At 59.8% G+C, this 16656-nt stretch overlaps 3 protein-coding genes across 10 annotated transcripts; 2 read left to right on the forward strand and 1 right to left on the reverse strand.

The window, feature by feature from the left end:
* On the reverse strand, positions 1 to 15442 carry SLC52A2 (solute carrier family 52 member 2). 8 transcript variants are annotated; one of them, XR_009498362.1, is made up of 6 exons: positions 10284 to 11020; positions 9762 to 9953; positions 8807 to 9674; positions 8595 to 8718; positions 4659 to 4813; positions 1 to 313 (listed from the first exon to the last, which is right to left on the reverse strand). XR_009498362.1 is itself a non-coding variant. In XM_059901285.1 (6 exons), the coding sequence occupies exons 3-6, from the start codon at positions 9889 to 9891 to the stop codon at positions 8274 to 8276; spliced, it is 1335 nt and encodes a 444-aa protein (XP_059757268.1). In that variant the 5' UTR covers positions 9892 to 9953; positions 10284 to 10353; positions 10625 to 11018; the 3' UTR covers positions 8178 to 8273. The 8 variants fall into 8 exon arrangements, 7 of the variants coding, with proteins under 7 accessions (XP_059757268.1, XP_059757271.1, XP_059757270.1 ...); XM_059901285.1 differs by lacking the exons at positions 1 to 313; positions 4659 to 4813 and adding an exon at positions 8178 to 8486 and having other exon boundaries at positions 10284 to 10353; positions 10625 to 11018; XM_059901288.1 differs by lacking the exons at positions 1 to 313; positions 4659 to 4813; positions 10284 to 11020 and adding exons at positions 8178 to 8486; positions 15094 to 15442.
* On the forward strand, positions 10336 to 13896 carry FBXL6 (F-box and leucine rich repeat protein 6). Its single transcript, XM_059901281.1, has 9 exons — positions 10336 to 11255; positions 11512 to 11670; positions 11836 to 11899; positions 12208 to 12339; positions 12415 to 12522; positions 12614 to 12727; positions 12796 to 13027; positions 13116 to 13362; positions 13656 to 13896. The coding sequence occupies exons 1-9, from the start codon at positions 10840 to 10842 to the stop codon at positions 13837 to 13839; spliced, it is 1656 nt and encodes a 551-aa protein (XP_059757264.1). The 5' UTR covers positions 10336 to 10839; the 3' UTR covers positions 13840 to 13896.
* On the forward strand, positions 13919 to 16351 carry TMEM249 (transmembrane protein 249). Its single transcript, XM_059901289.1, has 7 exons — positions 13919 to 14296; positions 14430 to 14583; positions 14665 to 14815; positions 15074 to 15168; positions 15284 to 15479; positions 15685 to 15770; positions 16049 to 16351. The coding sequence occupies exons 2-7, from the start codon at positions 14560 to 14562 to the stop codon at positions 16331 to 16333; spliced, it is 837 nt and encodes a 278-aa protein (XP_059757272.1). The 5' UTR covers positions 13919 to 14296; positions 14430 to 14559; the 3' UTR covers positions 16334 to 16351.
* The last annotated feature ends 305 nt before the right edge of the window (positions 16352 to 16656 follow it).

Here is a 16656-nt window from a genome sequence, read left to right on the forward strand (position 1 = left end):
ATTTTGGATGCCAGCAACTGGTGGGGGGGTGACACCTGTCCAAAGGCCAACTGCCCCCGCCCCCTGCAATCGGGGGCAAGAGCTTTTATAGACAGACGGAGGGGGCTACGTGTAGAAACAGCACAGTCAACTCTGACAGTCATCTTGAAATTAGTCTTTGGTCGTCTGACCAGCATCATCTTGATTGTTTTAAGTACAGTTAATCTTCAGTTCCAGGGTCTGTTTGTTCCCTTTTCTTTGAGGCCAGTTCTTGGAATTGCGGCAGCTTCTGTCATGGCTACAGCCTGGTCATCATGCAGTTAACTTCTTCCACCTGGCAGGGGTTTCAGTATCAACAAGACAGCTCACAGGATACGGCTCAGAATATGATCTATAGCCCTTGAGAAGGAACTAAAGGAATTTGACTCTGCTTAATGACTAAACTATTATTATTTGGTCTCCTTTGACTGTTTCCTTTTTTTCTGCATTTTCTCACTTCTCTCTGATTAAACTTATTCTTTGGCTAAAGTTTTTCCACAGACAAAAGGCAGGCTGAGGACATAGGGGGCAAGGACCATAGGGTCGTGCTCCGTTTCATCACCACACAAAGTTATTACAATATTATTGACTATATTCCCAACACTGTATATTTCATACCTGTGACTCATTTATTTTGTAACTGGACATTTGTACCTCTTAATCTCCCTCACCTATTTCACTCATCCCCCACCCCTCTCCTCTCTGGCCACCACCAGTTTGTTCTCTGCATCTATGAGTCTGTTTCTGCTTCGATACATTTGTTCTTTTGTTTTGCTTTTTATTCCACATATAAGTGAAATCGCACAGTATTTGTCTTTCACTGTCTGACTTATTCCACTCAGCATGATAACCTCTAAGTCCATCCATGTTGGGACTTCCCTGGTGGTCCAGTGGTAAGGAATCCGCCTTGCAATGCAGGGGACGTGGGTTCGATCCCTGGTCAGGGAACTAAGATCCTACATGCCGCGGGGCAACTAAGCCCGCGTGCCACAATTACTGAGCTTGCCCGCCTCAACTAGAGAGCCCATGCTCCCTGGACCCCATGCGCCGCAACTAGAGAGAGAAAACCTGCACGCCACAACTAGAGAGAAGCCTGCATGCCACAACAAAAGATCTCACATGCCTCAACGAAGATCCCGCATGCCGCAATTAAGACCGAACACAGCCCAAAATAATAAAATCTAAAAACAAACAAAAAAAAGTCGGGGCTTCCCTGGTGGCACAGTGGTTAAGAATCCGCCTGCCAATGCAGGGGACACGGGTTTGAGCCCTGGTCCAGGAAACTCCCACATGCTGCAGAGCAACTAAGCCCATGAGCCACAACTGTTGAGCCTCGTTCTAGAGGCCACGAGCCACAACTACTGAGCCCATGTGCCACAACCACTGAAGCCCGTGCCCTCCAGGGCCCATGTGCCGCAACTACTGAGTCCGCGTGCTGCAACTACTGAAGCCCATGCGCCTAGAGCCCGTGCCCCACAACAAGAGGAGCCACCACAATAAGCCCACGCACTGCAATGAAGAGTAGCCCCCGCTCGCCGCAACTAGAGAAAGCCCGCACGCAGCAACGAAGACCCAACACAGCCAAAAAAAAAAAAAAAAAAATCCATCCATGTTGTCACAAATGGCAAGATTTCATTCTTTTCTATGGCTGAGTAATACTCCATTGTATATATGTAGCACATCTTCTTTATCCATTCATCTGCCGATAGGTTGTTTCCATATCTTGGCTATCGTAAATAATGCTGCAATAAACATAGGGGTGCATATATCTTTTCTAATTAGTGTTGTTTTTTTCAGACAAATACTCAGAAGTGAAATTGCTGGATCATATGGTAGCTCTATTTTAATTTTTTGAGGAACCTCCATACTGTTTCCCATAGTGGCTGAACCAATCTACGTTCCCACCAACAGTGCACGAGGATTTGCTTTTCTCCACATCCTCACCAACACTTGTTATTTGTTGCCTTTTTATGATGGCCATTCTGACAGGTGTGAGGTGCTATCTCATTGTGGTTTTGATTTGCATTTCTCTTATGATTAATGATGCTGAGCATCTTTTCACGCGCCTGCTGGCTGGATGTATGTCTTCTTTAGAAAAATGTCTATTTAGGTCTTCTACCCATTTTTTAAAATAAATTTATTTATTTATTTATTTTGGCTGTGTTGGGTCTTCGTTTCTGTGCGAGGGCTTTCTCTAGTTGCGGCGAGCGGGGGCCACTCTTCATTGCGGTGCGCGGGCCTCTCACTATCGCGGCCTCTCCTGTTGCGGAGCACAGGCTCCAGACGCGCAGGCTCAGTAGTTGTGGCTCACGGGCCCAGTTGCTCCGCGGCATGTGGGATCTTCCCAGACCAGGGCTCGAACCCGTGTCCCCTGCATTGGCAGGCAGATTCTCAACCACTGCGCCAGCAGGGAAGCCCCTACCCATTTTTTTAACTGGGTTGTTTGTTTTCCTGAGGTTGCATCATATGAGTTCTTTGAATATTTTGGATATTAATCCCTTGTTGGATATAACCTTTGCACATATCTTCTTCCATTCAATAGGCTGCTTTTTCATTTTGTTGATAGTTTCCTTTACTATCAAGTAAAAGTGCAACAACTTTTTAGGTTGATGTAGTCCCATTTATTTATTTTTGCTTTTGTTTCTCTTGCCTGAGGAGACATAGCCAAAAAAAAAAAAAAAAAAAAAAATTGCTAAGACTGACGACAAAGAGCGTACTGCCAATGTTTTCTTCTAGGAGATTTATGGCTTCAGGTCTTACATGTAAGTCTTTAATCCATTTTTAGTTTATTTTTGTATATGGTGTGAGGAAGTAGTCCAGTGTGATTCTTATGCATGTAGCTGTCCAGTTTTCCCAACATCATGTATTGAAGAGGCTGTCTTTTCCCCTTTGTATATTCTCACCTCTTTTGTTGTAGATTAATTGACCATAAGTGTGTGGGTTTATTTCTGGGCTCTCTATTCTGTTCCACTGATCTATGTGTCTGTCTTGATTACTGTAGCTTTGTAGCTAATTTTATTCTTTTTAAAGATTGTTTTGGGGAACTGGCGGTCCCGTGGTTAGGACTCAGCGCTTTCACTGCCGAGGGCCCGGGTTCAATCCCTCGTTGGGGAACTAAGATCCCACAAGCAGCGTGGTCAAAAAAAAAAAAGGATTGTTTTGGCTATTCTGGGTCTCCTGCATTTTGTTATGAGTATTAGGATTCGTTTGTTAAGCTTTTGCAAAAGGCCAGCTGGAATTTGATAGGCATCACTTGAATCTCTGGATCAGTGTGCAGAGTTCTGCCACGTTAACAACCTAAGTCTTCTGATCCATGAATATTTACTCGCATCTTTAATTTTTTTCAACAGTTTTGTAGTTTTCCATGTAAAAGGCTTGCTTTTCTTTTGTTAAATTTATTTCTAAGTATTTTATTCTTTTGATGCTATTGTAAATGAAAATTTTTTCTTAATTTCATTTTCAGATTTTTTGCTTCTAGTATATAAAGATACAACTGATTTCTGTATATCGATGTTGTAATCTGCAAAATTTGGTTGAATTTTTTAGTCCTGATAGTTTTTTGTGGATTCCTTATGAGTTTCTTTCTTTCCTTTTTTAAGACATTTATTTATTTATTTGGTTGTGCTGGGTCTTAGTTGAGGCAAGCAGGCTCCTTAGTTGCGGCACGTGGGCTCCTTAGTTGTGGCATGCAAACTCTTAGCTGTGGTGTGCGTGTGGGATCTCGTTCCTTGACCAGGGATCGAACCTGGCTCCCCTGCCCTGGGCGTGCGGAGTCTTAACCACTGCGCCACTGGGGAAGCCCCTCCTTATGAGTTTCTAAACATAGAATTGTGTCATCTGAGGGACGTCCCTGGTGGTTCAGTGCCTAAGACTCCGCCCTCCCAATGCAGGGGGCCCAGGTTCGATCCCTGGTCAGGGAACTAGATCCCACGTGCCGCAACTAAGAGTTCACGTGCCACAACTAAGACCCGGCGCAGCCAAATAAATAAATAAATATAAAAAAAAGAAAAAGAGAAAGAAAATCAGTTAAAAAAAAATCACATCATCTGAGAATAGAGATAGTTTTACTTCTTCTCCAATCTGGATGCCTTTTATTTCTTCTTCCTGCCTAATTACCCTTGCCAGGACCTGCAGCGCAATAGAGAGCAGACACCTTTGTTTGTGGATCTGCCTGCTTTTCCTCTCTGGATGCTCAAGGCCGCGTGCTAACTGGCCCTGGAGCCCGAGCACCCTGGCCTCAGCATCTCTTCGCATCCCTCTGGCTTAAGTCAGCGTGGGGGTGGGGTAGCGGGGGGCATGGGCGGCATGGACACCGGCAGTGGGGGGCGGGGCGCTGCGGAGCTGCCTTCCCCACGACTTGCCTTTAGAGAATTGGCGCCCTGGTCTCCCGGCCACAACACGTACCCGCTCAGTGCTCCGGCTCAGCGCTCTCAGAGGGTGCTGTCCACAGAATGTTTTTCAAAGGGAATATCAAGGGCTGGCTCGGGGGTGTCAACGAGGGATCAGGTAGGGAATCTTTTGCAATCTGCTTTCTAAAGAGCTCGGCTTTCCTGCCTCTCTTGCAAAACGAGGGGAATTTCCAGGCTGGTTTGCCACCTGCCTTTCATTTAGCTCATACAGTTACGCAGACAGAAACCTACCTCCTCCTGGGTGGTCCTGCCGAGGAAGGTCCTGCCTTCTTCCCCCACTGGCCTGGCTTGAGGTTTTCTGAGAGGGTCAGACGTCCAGGAGACTCTTCTACGCAGGTTGGAAGTGGGTCAGGGAAGCGCCCTGCTCAGGAGCTGGAGGTGGGGGCCTGGGAGACGGAAGGGTCATGGGGAGTACGACAGGGAGAGTCTCCAAGAGAATGACCGACTCTCCCCCAGGCAAGGAAAGATTAACCAGTGCTGGGCGTGCAAAGTCTGAACAGTCCTAAATGCTTCAGAGAGGAGACGAAAGAGGATTTCACAACGCCTGCAGCTGTGACAGACAAGAACCAACTCAACTTAAGCAAGAAACTGTGGGCCCACATAACTTGCAAGTCCAAGGGGTTTAGTTTCGGGTACAGCTGGATCCAGGAGATCCCAGAATGCTCTCGGAGTTCTGCCTCTCTCCACCCCTCGCTCTGCTTGCCTCTGGGATGCCTTCATTCTCTGGTGTGCACCCTGAGTAGTTTGGGTATTTTTTATAGCTCTTGGGATGACTGACACCGCCGAGACAAATCTCTATTGGATCCTGACTTGCTCCACAGGGCCAGGGCTCCCAGTTCCATCACCACGGGCAGGAGGATGGGCACCACAGCTGGATTAGCCGGGGCACCCACCCAGCCAAAGGGTGGAAGGCAGGGGCCTGGGACTGACAGCCCACTAGAACGACAGGGGCCTCTGAGCCCCTGCAAAGTGCAGTGGAGAGCACGTGGCCCCACTGAGGTGGGCAGCACCCCAAGACAGTGTGGGCCTGGTCCGAGAGTGGCCGATTCTGGAATTGCTGATGACCTGCACCCGCTCCCTCACCAGAGGCCCAGTCACTCCCACACTCCCATCCACTGGCCCCATTCCCCACGGAAGTGAGGAGGTCCCTCTGAATCCATGGAGGGGAGGGAGCCCCTGAAAGGACTCATCCCTTGTCCCCAAGTCAGGCAGTGGGCCTCTGAGCTGGCGCAGATGAGGGGTGTGACCTTCCCCTCACCCAGGTGTTGTCACACTCATGCCCGCGTCGGAACCCACACCTGCCTAGGGACCCCGGTGGGCTGACGAACCCAGGACTGAAGGAAGGTGAAGGCCCCACCTCTACCTGCTCAACCAGAGCCGGTGAGCCTCGCCCCTCTCCGCCTTGGGGGAGCGGCCGCACACCCGCGGAGGGGCTGGTGTGGTAGGGCACACCCTGGCTGGCTCTTCTCTGGTTTCGAGAGAACCTGAGCCACAGACCACAGAGGGCCCGTGGCTCAGCTCTGTTCTCACACAGGGGACGGTGCCTTCGGTCCTGCCTTGGACACCGCCTCCCTTCTGGGGTCTCCTTCAAGTTCCTCACCGCCCCGGGCCTGAGAGACCCTCTGGGCAGGGCTGTGAGCTTGAGCGGCTGGCCACCTGCCGTCTAGCTGGAGGCGTGGGTGCCCGGATAGGGCCCTGGGGGGACGCTCAGCTCTGAGGGGCTGGCGTGGTGGGCCGCCCTGCTTCCCGGCCACTGGCCGCACGCCTGGACGCCGCGACGGGAAGGGTGTGCCGAGCGGCTCTCCAGGACGTGGCCCCGAGGCGTCTTCCTCCCCTGGTTGTTTGGGCTCCCGCCTTGTTCCCTTCGGGGAGCTGACCGGATGCCCTGGAGACGCCGAAGGGCAGGGGCTCCCTCAAGCCACCCCTGCAGTCCTGGCCTCCGGGGCTCAAGGCCACCCACCCGCTTCGGGAGACTGTGCCTTGCTTCCCGGGGCCCTGGCGCCTGGCACACGTGGCGCAGACACACGCCGGCAGGGAGGCTCCACAGATGCCCAGCGTGAGGGGAGGCAGGAAGGAACTGGGAGGAGGGGCCCCAGGGTGGGCAGGGGCGGGGTGAGGGCAGCGTCAGAGGCGAGGGGAGGGCAGGCGGAGGCTGGGGGCCGCACCACGCCCGTCACGCCCTCGGCCTCCCCCCTCCGACTCTCCAGGGCTGGCTTCCACAGCTCACACCCGCCTGCCGGTGCCCCCTCCCCAGCCCTATCAGGTCAGGGGCCCGGGTGGTTAGCACCCTGGAGGGCGGTGGCCTTCTGCTTTAAGGGCTGGGCTGTGTCTGGGCCACGTGGGAGCCTGGTCCCACCACATGCCTGATGGCGGGTCAAGGCCTGGGGATCTCTCCCTCCCGCCAGGAAGTCCCTCAGCTCAGCTGTCCGAGCAGGACCAGGCCGGGGAGGAAGACCTTGAGAAGCCTCGGCGCAGCCCGAGTCAAGGACAGGCTTCAGAAGCTTAGAAAGGGCATCCGGAGAGGGCTGGCCAGCAGGGCAGGAGCCGCTCCGACCACTGCCCAGGCCCGGCCCCTGGGGGCTGCAGGGCCCCCTGCGGAAGCAAGGCACCTTGTCTGTGAGGATGGGCTCTCAGTACCACGCCAGACACACCGGCTCACGACTCAGGTGTCCTGCCCCCTGGGGAGCCTGTGTGCCCCCCCGGGCCTCTGCTCCCCACCTGCCCAGGAGGCACAGAGGCGGCAGCAGAAGCCCAGGCCCCGGCCCCGCGGCAGCCTCCGTCTGAATCCCCTCAGACCCTCCCGGCCCTCCTGGCTCGGGCGCACTCCAGTCCCCAGCAGCCCCGTGCGTGGGGGCCCCCGGTGCAGGACAGCCTGCGTTTGGTGCTGAGCTCCCTGCAGACACCAACAAGCAAAGGCCTGGACTGCTGTCCCAGGGCGGGGACAGAGCATGGGCTGCTCAGAGCCAGGGCCATCTGCCAGCAGCCCCAGGAGAAGGCAGCCACTGTCGCGTCTGTGTGACTAAAGGGTTTGGAGCCTTTGCAGGTTTGATCACTGGAGCTACAAACGAGGCTGGTGGTTTGGGGGAGGGGACCACGTCCTTGGGCAGAAGAATCCCAAGATTGGCTGGACCCTCACACCCCAGTCTCTTCTAAGTCCCACTCGCTGAGCCCTTTCTGTGCCAGGACCTGGCAACAAGCCCCTGGCACAAATCCCCCGGTAGGATCCTCCCATAAAGCAGCGGGTAAGTGTGCCACACCCAGGCCACAAAGGCAGCGACTACGCGGCAGCCCATGCGGCCTGACCCTCGTGCCTGGCTGGCTCGGCCCACCACACCACCTCTGACTGCCGTAGCCTGTGTGGGTCCTTGGCCTACACTCCAGGCCCCGGGGGCTGGCCTTCACCCTCCCTCCGGGCAGTTTTGTATGTGTATCTGTGTTTAGGAGCAGGTTCCATGACCCCCAGGATCTGTGAGAGTGCCCCAGGGAGTGGGGCAGGCCCCTGCTGAACAGGTCAGGCTACCGCTCTAGCTCAGAGGAGGTCTATCTACACAGCAAGAGTTGTTCCTGGGATTAGCTCCAACTCATGGAATAAACATGCTTTATTGTACAAATCCCACACAGGCCCTGGGCCTGGGCCAAATCCACATCCCCAGCCGAGCCCTTGCTCCGAGCCTGCTCTGTGGTCCCAACCCTGGCCCGCAGTGCCAGGTTCTCCGGTGGAGTACGCAGGCATCCGTGAGCAAGCTGCTTGTGGGGTGGGCCTCCCTGGGCTGTGGGCACGCAGGCACTGTGGCAACCCCAACCTGAAGACAAGTGGAGTGGAGCGGAGTCCCCACCTGCTCAGGCTTAGGGGCCACAGGGGTCCACACAGTCCTTCCCGCTGCGGAACACATGGTAGATGCTGGTGGGAGGGAACATGGCCATGGCGCCGAGCAGAGAGCCCACCTGGATGGCCACGCCAGCTGCCAGCAACGACTGCTGGCCGCCCCCATGCAGCAGGGAGCTGGAAGCCACCTTCACGTATGAGAACACGCCGAGACACAGAACCCACGACACCACCTGGGAAGGTGGACACAGTAGCAGGCTGAGCGTGAGATGCCCCTACTCTAGGGCGAACCCCCTCCCTACTGCCACCCTCTTTGCTTCACTGTCCCCCGACATACTTACCACAAGGACCACCCCTGCAGAGGTGCCCACCAGAGGTGGGCAGGGGCTCAGGATTGCCAGCGCCATCAAGTAGGCCCCAAAGAGCATGCCCAGCAAGGAGAGACTGCCCAGCCCTGCCAGGGACCTGCCAGGGGTGAGCAAAAACTCAGGGCTCAGGCCCAGGCTCTCACCCGTAAGTCCCACCCTGAGTGGCCTGGGCTGCCTGCATATACCTGCATAGAACACCCATGGCCAGGAAGCAGGCGAGGGGGTTGGCGGCACTGCCCAGCACCACAGCCAAGTGGTAGGCTGGGCGCCCATAGGGCAAGCAGGAGTAGCTCTGCACAGCAGGCAACACGCCATTGGTCAGAGCGTTGGTGACGGCCAGCAGGCCCAGCAGGCAGACACCACGGGTGGAGAGCAGCCGATGGGCCACAGGTTCTGGGCTGCGGGTGGTGCCTGCCGCCTTGCTGGAAGACTCCTGCAGGGGTGAGGCCTCTTCCTCTTCCTCCACTCCTGGGGCTCCCACCTGCAGGCCAGGCCCTGGGCCTCCTGTAGGTACAGACGGTGCTGACGGCAATAGCACCAGAAGACCCTGAAAGGCGGCAGCTGAAACGACTAATAAGGCGGACAAGACCCCAAAAAAAGTGCTGGCAGGAAAACGCTCTGGGAAGTCAATGGGGGGCCCAGGAGTGCCATTGGTGGGGGTTGGTGGGCACTCGAGGCGACCCACACCCTGCACTAGGGCCAGCACACAGGGCAGCAGGGCACTGAGGCCCTGACCTAGGAAGAAGGACCGCAAGAAGGAAGGCGGCAAGCGGCTCAGGAAGGGCAGGAAAGTGACATTCGAAGCACAACAGGCCAGCGCCAGCACGAAGGAGAGAGCAAGGAAGGCCACGGAGTGCTCCTGCCCCGCCACTGTCGCCACGTGGGGCCACAGAGGGGCCAACAGGGCCGTGCCCACCACGCTCAGCGCCTGCACCACTTGGATGGGGGTCCGCTCGCCCTTGTCCGGGGCCAGCCGCCTCCACAGGGTCACCGCCAGCACACCCAGGTTCCCCAACGCCACAAGCACAGAGAGGTAGGAGGGGAGACTCCAACCTGCAAGGGAAAAAAGGAGGCAGCCGTGTCAGGGGCAGGATGCGCAGGACCAGAGAGCAGCCTCGCCCCCTGCCCACATCGACTCACCCTCGGGGAGGTCTTTCACCACCACAGGCAGCTCCACCCAGATCCCGTTGATGGTAGCCCATGAGCCCATGCCAAAGAGGGCTACCAGCACGTGGGTCAGCACCAGACGGCCCAGCGGGGGTGCTGCCATTTAGCCCAAGGCTGGAGCCTCCAAGACAGGGCAAAGGTCACAGCCAGCTCTTCTTTCCCCACCTAAGTCCAAAAAAGACGCTTCAGCTCCTCCGGGCACTGAAAACTTCGTCTAGCTTGAAGGAAAGAGACATGCACGCAGAATTACAAGGGAGAGACACAGAACCATTGTCAGGAGAGGACCAGACGGCCAAGACCAGGGAAGCTGGGGGGATGCCGGGGGTGGGGGATGGGGAGGAGAAGGGACCAAGCACACCGGCAGCGTGTGCCGGGATCACGACACAGCAAAGGCCGGCAAGCAGGGAAGCAAGAAGGCGCCGAAGCCCAGGGAAGGATGACGAAAGAGGGAGATGATCTTCGGGTGTGAGTCACCGAGGCCGCCAGAGCACTCACCCCCACGGATACGGGACAAGGACTCCTGGACAGGTCCACCTCTCAGGCGCCAAGCACACCTCCGCGGCTTCTGCGAGACCCCGGACAGCGGAGCCAAGTCGGGGCTGGGGGTGTGGCCGCGGCGGGCACCGCCCCTCGCTGCGTCAGCGGGGGGGCGGAGAGCCGACCGGTGCTCTGGGGTGCCTGCGCCTCCCGGTCCTGAACCCGCGCGCTCCCTGACCCGGCGACCGGCCGTCCCGCCACACTTCGAGGGCGCTGCCTCCGGCCCAGGGTCGAGGCTCCAGCCCAGAACCGGTGGGGCCGGAAAACGCAGCCGAGAGGGAGCGAGGACTCCAACTCACCCGCCGGGACTCGGAGAAACCACCCGCCGGCGCGCCCCAGCGCCTGATATCCCGCTCCGGAAATCGAGTGGGGAGTTCGGGGGCCGGGAGGGCCTGCCCGTGGCCCTGACCCCGCCCCCCGCGGCAAGCCGCGCCTCCGCCGGCCCCACCCCTTCCGCCACAGGAGCCGCCTTTTCCGCTCTCCCTGGGCGGAACCCGGAACGCAGCGAGTGGCTATGGCGCCGGTTGTGGCCCGCAGGCGGGCGCGGCAAAGGGTCCGGATCTTGCCGCTGGCCGGGGCGCAGAGCCGCTCGGCGGAGGACTGGTGGTGGGATCGGCTGGCGCCGAGCGGCTCCGGTTACCACCTGCTGCAGTCGGACAGCATGCTGCTGGTGTTGCCAGGCCCGGGGCCCGCCCGCCCCCGCGCGCAGAGGCGCGCCGCCCGCCGTGCTCAGCTGCTGCGGCTCCGCGGGGCCCGCGCCGCTGAGGCCAAGGCCAAGCCCAGGACCGCACCCGCGCCCGCGCCCGCGCCCGCGCCCGCACCGCAGCAGGAGCCCGACCCGGGCTGGGGCGACCGCATTCCCTTGGAAATCCTGCTGCAGATTTTCGGGCTGCTGGTGGCGGCGGATGGGCCTATACCCTTCCTTGGCAGGTACCCCAGGACCATCGCGTACAGCGCCGGGTCTCAGGCTGACCTCTTAGGCACTCAGCGGGTGGCTGAGCGCCCACACACGCGTCCCAGAGAGCGCAGTCTCTCAGGGCGTCCAGTTGGAACCCCAGGGGCCCGACTTTGAACTGAGGGGTCCGCAGCGTTGTGAGAGTTGGCGGGGGGCAGGTCCCTCCTCTTAGAAAACCCCATAGCGATCGACCACAGATGGCCCGGCCCCTCAGCAGAGATTTTCTCCCAGGGCTGCACGCGTGTGCCGCCGCTGGCACGAGGCCGCCTCCCAGCCCGCGCTCTGGCACACTCTCACCCTGTCACCCCCGCTGGTTGGCCGCCCCGCCAAGAGTGGGACCAAGACTGAGAAGAAGCTCCTTGCTTCCCTGGAGTGGCTTATGCCCAGTCGGTGAGCAGTTCCATTTGTTTCTTATCCCCTCACTCCATTTGTGTGTTGTGGGATAAGCCCCAGGCCCCCTCCTGCATCCCTGCACGAAGGTGATGGGTGGGGAGAAGGCTGGCAGAAGGGGCAGCGTGGGAACACTGTGCAGCTCTGCCTCTGCTGTCGGCCCAGGTTCTCACAGCTCCAGAGGCTGACTCTCATCCACTGGAAGTCCCAGGTACACCCTGTGTTGAAGGTGAGAGCTCGAGGCTGCCCTGCACGCCAGCCATGACACTCTGGGGTTACCCAGTACTTCCAGGGAGTGGGTCAGGTACCGTGGGGCCCAACGATGCCCCATGAAGATGCCTGCTTGGTTCTCCTTTCCTGGCGTGTCTTCCAGCAGGGAGGTGTGAGAGGTGGGAGCACCCAGGTAGGCCTGGCATGGCCAGAAAGGAGACCATTGCTGAGGCAGTAAAGTGCGGCTGGCACCAGCCATTGGTCTCTTTGCCTTGTGGACCACAGCCTGCCCTCCCCCAACCCCAACTGGCTCTCTGTCTTCCACAGCTGGTTAGCGAGTCCTGTCCCCGGCTCACCTTCCTCAAGCTTTCCGATTGCCACGGTGTGACCCCTGACACTCTGATCATGCTAGCCAAAGCCTGCCCCCAGCTCCACAGCCTGGACATACAGCACTCCATGGTGAGCCCCGGAGTCCCCAGGGGCCCCAAGGAAGCCTGGGCTGAGTTGACCGGTGCCTCTGTGCTGGGTCTCCAGGTGGAGTCCACGGCTGTGATAAGCTTCTTGGAGGAGGCGGGGCCCCGAATGCGGAAGCTGTGGCTGACCTACAGCTCCCAGACGACAGCCGTCTTGGGTGCACTGCTGGTAGGTTGGTCATGGATGGGCAGGAGCAGAGCTGGGTGCCGAGCCAGGGACTGCCAGGCCTCCGACCCTGTGTTCTCTGCCACCTCTCCAGGGCAGCTGCTGCCCGCAGCTCCAGCTCCTGGAGGTGAGCACTGGCCTCAACCACAACAGCACTCCCCTCCAGCTGCCCGTCGAGGCCCTGCAGAAAGGCTGCCCCCAGCTGCAGGTACCTGCCGCCCCACCTCTTCCACCTGTCACCCCCCTCCCCACCTGCAGCCTGGGCCTCGCTCCCAGGTGCTGCGGCTGCTGAACCTGATGTGGCTGCCCAAGCCTTCCGGGCGAGCGATGACTCCCGGCCCAGGCTTCCCCCGCCTTGAGGAGCTCTGCCTCGCCAGCTCCACTTGCAACTTTGTGAGCAACGAGGTCCTGGACCGCCTGCTCCACGGCTCCCCTCACCTGCGCTTGCTGGATCTCCGTGGCTGTGCTCGAATCACACCTGCTGGCCTGCATGATCTGCCATGTCAGGGTCAGCACTCCCCGGGTGGTGGCTGGGCAGGTGGGATGTGGGGATTCTTGCCCACCCCACAGCTCATGCCCATTCCTCTCACCTCCAGAGCTGGAGCAGCTTCACCTGGGCCTGTATGGCATGTCGGACCGGCTGACTCTAGCCAAGGAGGGCAGCCTTCTGTTAACGCAGAAGTGGTGCCACACTCTGCAGGAGCTGGACTTGAGTGGCCAGGGCTTCAGTGAGAAGGACCTGGAGCAGGCCTTAGCTGCCTTCTCAGGCACCCCTGGGGGCTCGCATCTGGCACTGTGCTCCCTCAACCTCCGGGGCACCCGGGTCACACCAGGCACGGTCAGGTCAGCATCCCCACCCCCGCCAGGTCCTTGGAGCCAGTATGGCTTGATCCCCTGTCCTGCCTGACTTGCCAGCTCCAGGGGTCTGCAAACGGAGCCCATACTGGCCCAGCCCCTGCTTGGGGTTGGCCTTAGGGACACCAAGGGTACTGGGCTTGGGCCTTGATGGCTGTAGGTGGCAGAGCCAGCTGCGGTGCAAGGGTAGAGAGGGCTCCTTAGACTGGCTCAGCCATGCTGTGCCTGGGTCTTCTTGGGGCCAGTGGCTCAACCTCCCTTGGCCTACACTGCTCCCACAGCTCTGTGATCAGCAACTGCCCAGGTCTGCTGTACCTCAACCTGGAGTCCTGCCGCTGCCTTCCCCGGGGCCTGAAGCGGGCCTACAGGGGCCCAGAGGAAGTCCAGCGGTGCCTGCAGCAGCTGCTCGCCAGCCTGCCCCCCCCCTCCCAGCTAGGCAGCTCCAGCCAGCCAGCCCTGCCCTGACCCCTTTCCCATTTTTGGATGTTTGAGCATTTTGTTACAATAAAACATTTTTAGGAACTCGTGTGTGGTCTTTGGGATCCCAGTGAGAGGCTAGGGGTTGTCTCTGAGGGAACTACTTGGGGCTAGAACTGGCCCAGAACCTGTGTGTTGTGGCGTTGGGGGCAGCCCCCCCAGGGCTCCTGAGTCAGCCTGTGGCCGTGCCTTTCCTGCTCAATCCTGGGCTCAAATTTTGGACTGAGTGTGAGTGTGAGTGAATGTGTGTGTGTGTGGGGGGGTGCTTTCCACCCTCAGGGACACTAAGGCGAGCTGTCTGTGATTGTATATGAGGCTCCGACCCGGGCAGAGGCGGCAATGGAGAAGGGGAGGCCACGCTCAGCCATGGGGCTCGTGGTGGGGCACCTGCCTACAGATTCCTCTCCAGCTCAGGCCTGGGATGTCCCACTATCCCACCCTTCAGGTGAGGACTGTGCACCAGGCTGTACAGGGGGCGTCCAGTGGGGTGGGGCCTAGCGGGGAAGTGCACGCCCACCGCAGGGCCGGGCCGGGCGACTCCCTGGAGAAGGGATGATCAACAGGACGGTCCCTTCTAGAACCCGCCGCCCAGAGCTTCTAGAACCCGGCGTAGCCCAGCCTAGACCGCCACTTGGTGTTGCTCCCCCGCCTTCGCCTGAGAACTGCTCCTTCCTGGACCGCAACTCTGAGGGCTTTATTCTCCCAGTTATGAGTGTGGCTTTATTCTCCCAGGTATGAGTGTGGCTGTGGGCAGTGGGCAGTGGGCAGTGGCAACGGACGAGCCGCACAACTGACGGTCTGTACCCGACCCAGGCCCCCAAGGGCCGGCTCAGCGGCCTGCCTGCGACCTCCGGCAGCAAGCCCTTCCAGCTCTGGGCCCAAGGACTCTTCTGCACCGAGCGCAACCTGGCCAAGCGCCTCAAGAACAACAGTTTCTACCCGTTCACGCAGCAGCAGCCCAACGGTGAGGGCGACACTCAGTTGCGGGGGGACCAGAACCCGGCGGAGCGGGGACGCGGGGCGGGGACTGGAATCTGAACGGGGCGGGGCGGGGCCGGGCCGGCTGCGGCCTGCGTGGGCGCTGGAACCGCCGGCTGGGCCCGGACGGCGGCCCCGGGCCCTGCGGGCGGCGGGCTGTTCCGGGCCCAAGCCCTGGCACTTCCACCTCGGGCTGCGAGCAGGGGCCCGGTATCCTCACGCGCCCCCGCCGCGCCGCCCCCAGTCTTCGTGCTCGAGTACTACCTGGACACGCTGTGGAAGGGGACACTGCTCTTCATCGTCTGCTTCTTCCTCGTCAGCTTCGGGCTTGTGAGCGAGGTCTGAGCTCCTGGGCCCGCCCCCCACGGCCTCCCTACCCTGGGGGCCGGACCCCCACTCGGTGCCCCGCCCCCGGGTCCCGCGGCGGCTCAGGAAGTCCCCGCGGCGCCCACAGGTGCAGAAGCAGGAGACTTGGGGCTTCCCAGCCTACGGCGCGGGCGTGGGCCTGTGGCTCATGATCTCGTCGCTGCCGCGGCGCCGCCTGGTGCTGAACCACGTGCGCGGCGTGTACCACTTCTCCATCCGGGGCCGCACCGTGTGTCAGGGCCCCATGCACCTGGTCTACGTGCGCATGGCGCTCAGCTCCGACGGTGACGCACGGGGCGGGCCGCGGACTGGGGGATGGCGTGCAGGGGAAGGGGAAGCCATGTGGAGAGGGGAGGAGCGAACAACTGGCCCAAGCCCCCGCCCCCGGAGCCCCCGCCCCCGGAGCCCCCGCCCCCGGAGCCCCCGCCCCCGGAGCCCCCGCCCCCGGCTCTCCAGAGACCTGGGGCTGAGCGGCTTGCCCCTTGCCAGCCTACGGAAGGTGCTTCTTCCAGCTGGTTCTGTGCGGCCACAAGCTGGAGCCGCTGGTGCTGGTGCAGCTGTCGGAGCGCTACGAGGTGGGTCCCGCCCAGCCCACCATGGGGTCCCAGACACGCTCCCTTCCCCTCCTCGGTTCAACATGACGCCAGCCACTGTTTAGGGTCTTAAGATAGGGCCATTTCGCAGGTGGAGAGTGCATACAACGGGGTCCTGGCCCAGGCCCTCAAGCTGGGAGCCGGCGGAGAGGGCGCCGGGGCTGACGGGCAGGGCTGGAGGTGCGGTCTGGCCAAGGGGAGGGGACGCCTCGGGCGCAGCTCTTGTTCGGGCAAGAGCTGACCACCATCCGCTCGCACAGCAAATGGAATACCTCGGCCGTCATATTGCCCGGAAGCTCAACATTAACTACTTCGACTGCCTGGCCACGTCGTACCGGCACGTGGTCCGCCAGTGGCCGCCGGGGGGCCGCCGTCAGCCCGGGCATCCTGCTGCGCAAGACCGGTGCCTAGGACAAGCGGAACTCTCAGTCCGCCCAGGACCTGTGATGCTGCCAGCTGGCGCCCACCCCTCCCCCACCCCGGGACTGCATTCTCCCTTCCCCTCCAATCTCCCACCTCCACCCGACCACTGGCCTTCTCAATAAAGCGACCTCCTGCTTCAAGCCTGCTCATTTCCTCCGCGCGGTGGGGGCTGCCGCCCCAGGGCCCTCCCGTGGTGCACACCTCGCAGGGCCTCAGGGAACCTTTCAGGGAGCAGCCCCGGAGTTTGGGTTGGAAGATGGGGGTCGCAGTGGGACTGAGGGTGACTAGTAGCCAGGCCTCTAGAACATGTGTGGGACACACTGCCTCTCTTGGTCAGTAGCGCTGAACTGGTCCTACCAGGCTTCAGAAGTGCTGACCAATGAGCAGAATCCAGGAGTCAGAATCTGATTGGTCCAGTCTGGGTCAGGTGCTGTCCTAGTCCAAT

The sequence above is a fragment of the Balaenoptera ricei genome, chromosome 17, assembly GCF_028023285.1.
Source record: "Balaenoptera ricei isolate mBalRic1 chromosome 17, mBalRic1.hap2, whole genome shotgun sequence".
Lineage (NCBI taxonomy): Eukaryota > Metazoa > Chordata > Mammalia > Artiodactyla > Balaenopteridae > Balaenoptera > Balaenoptera ricei.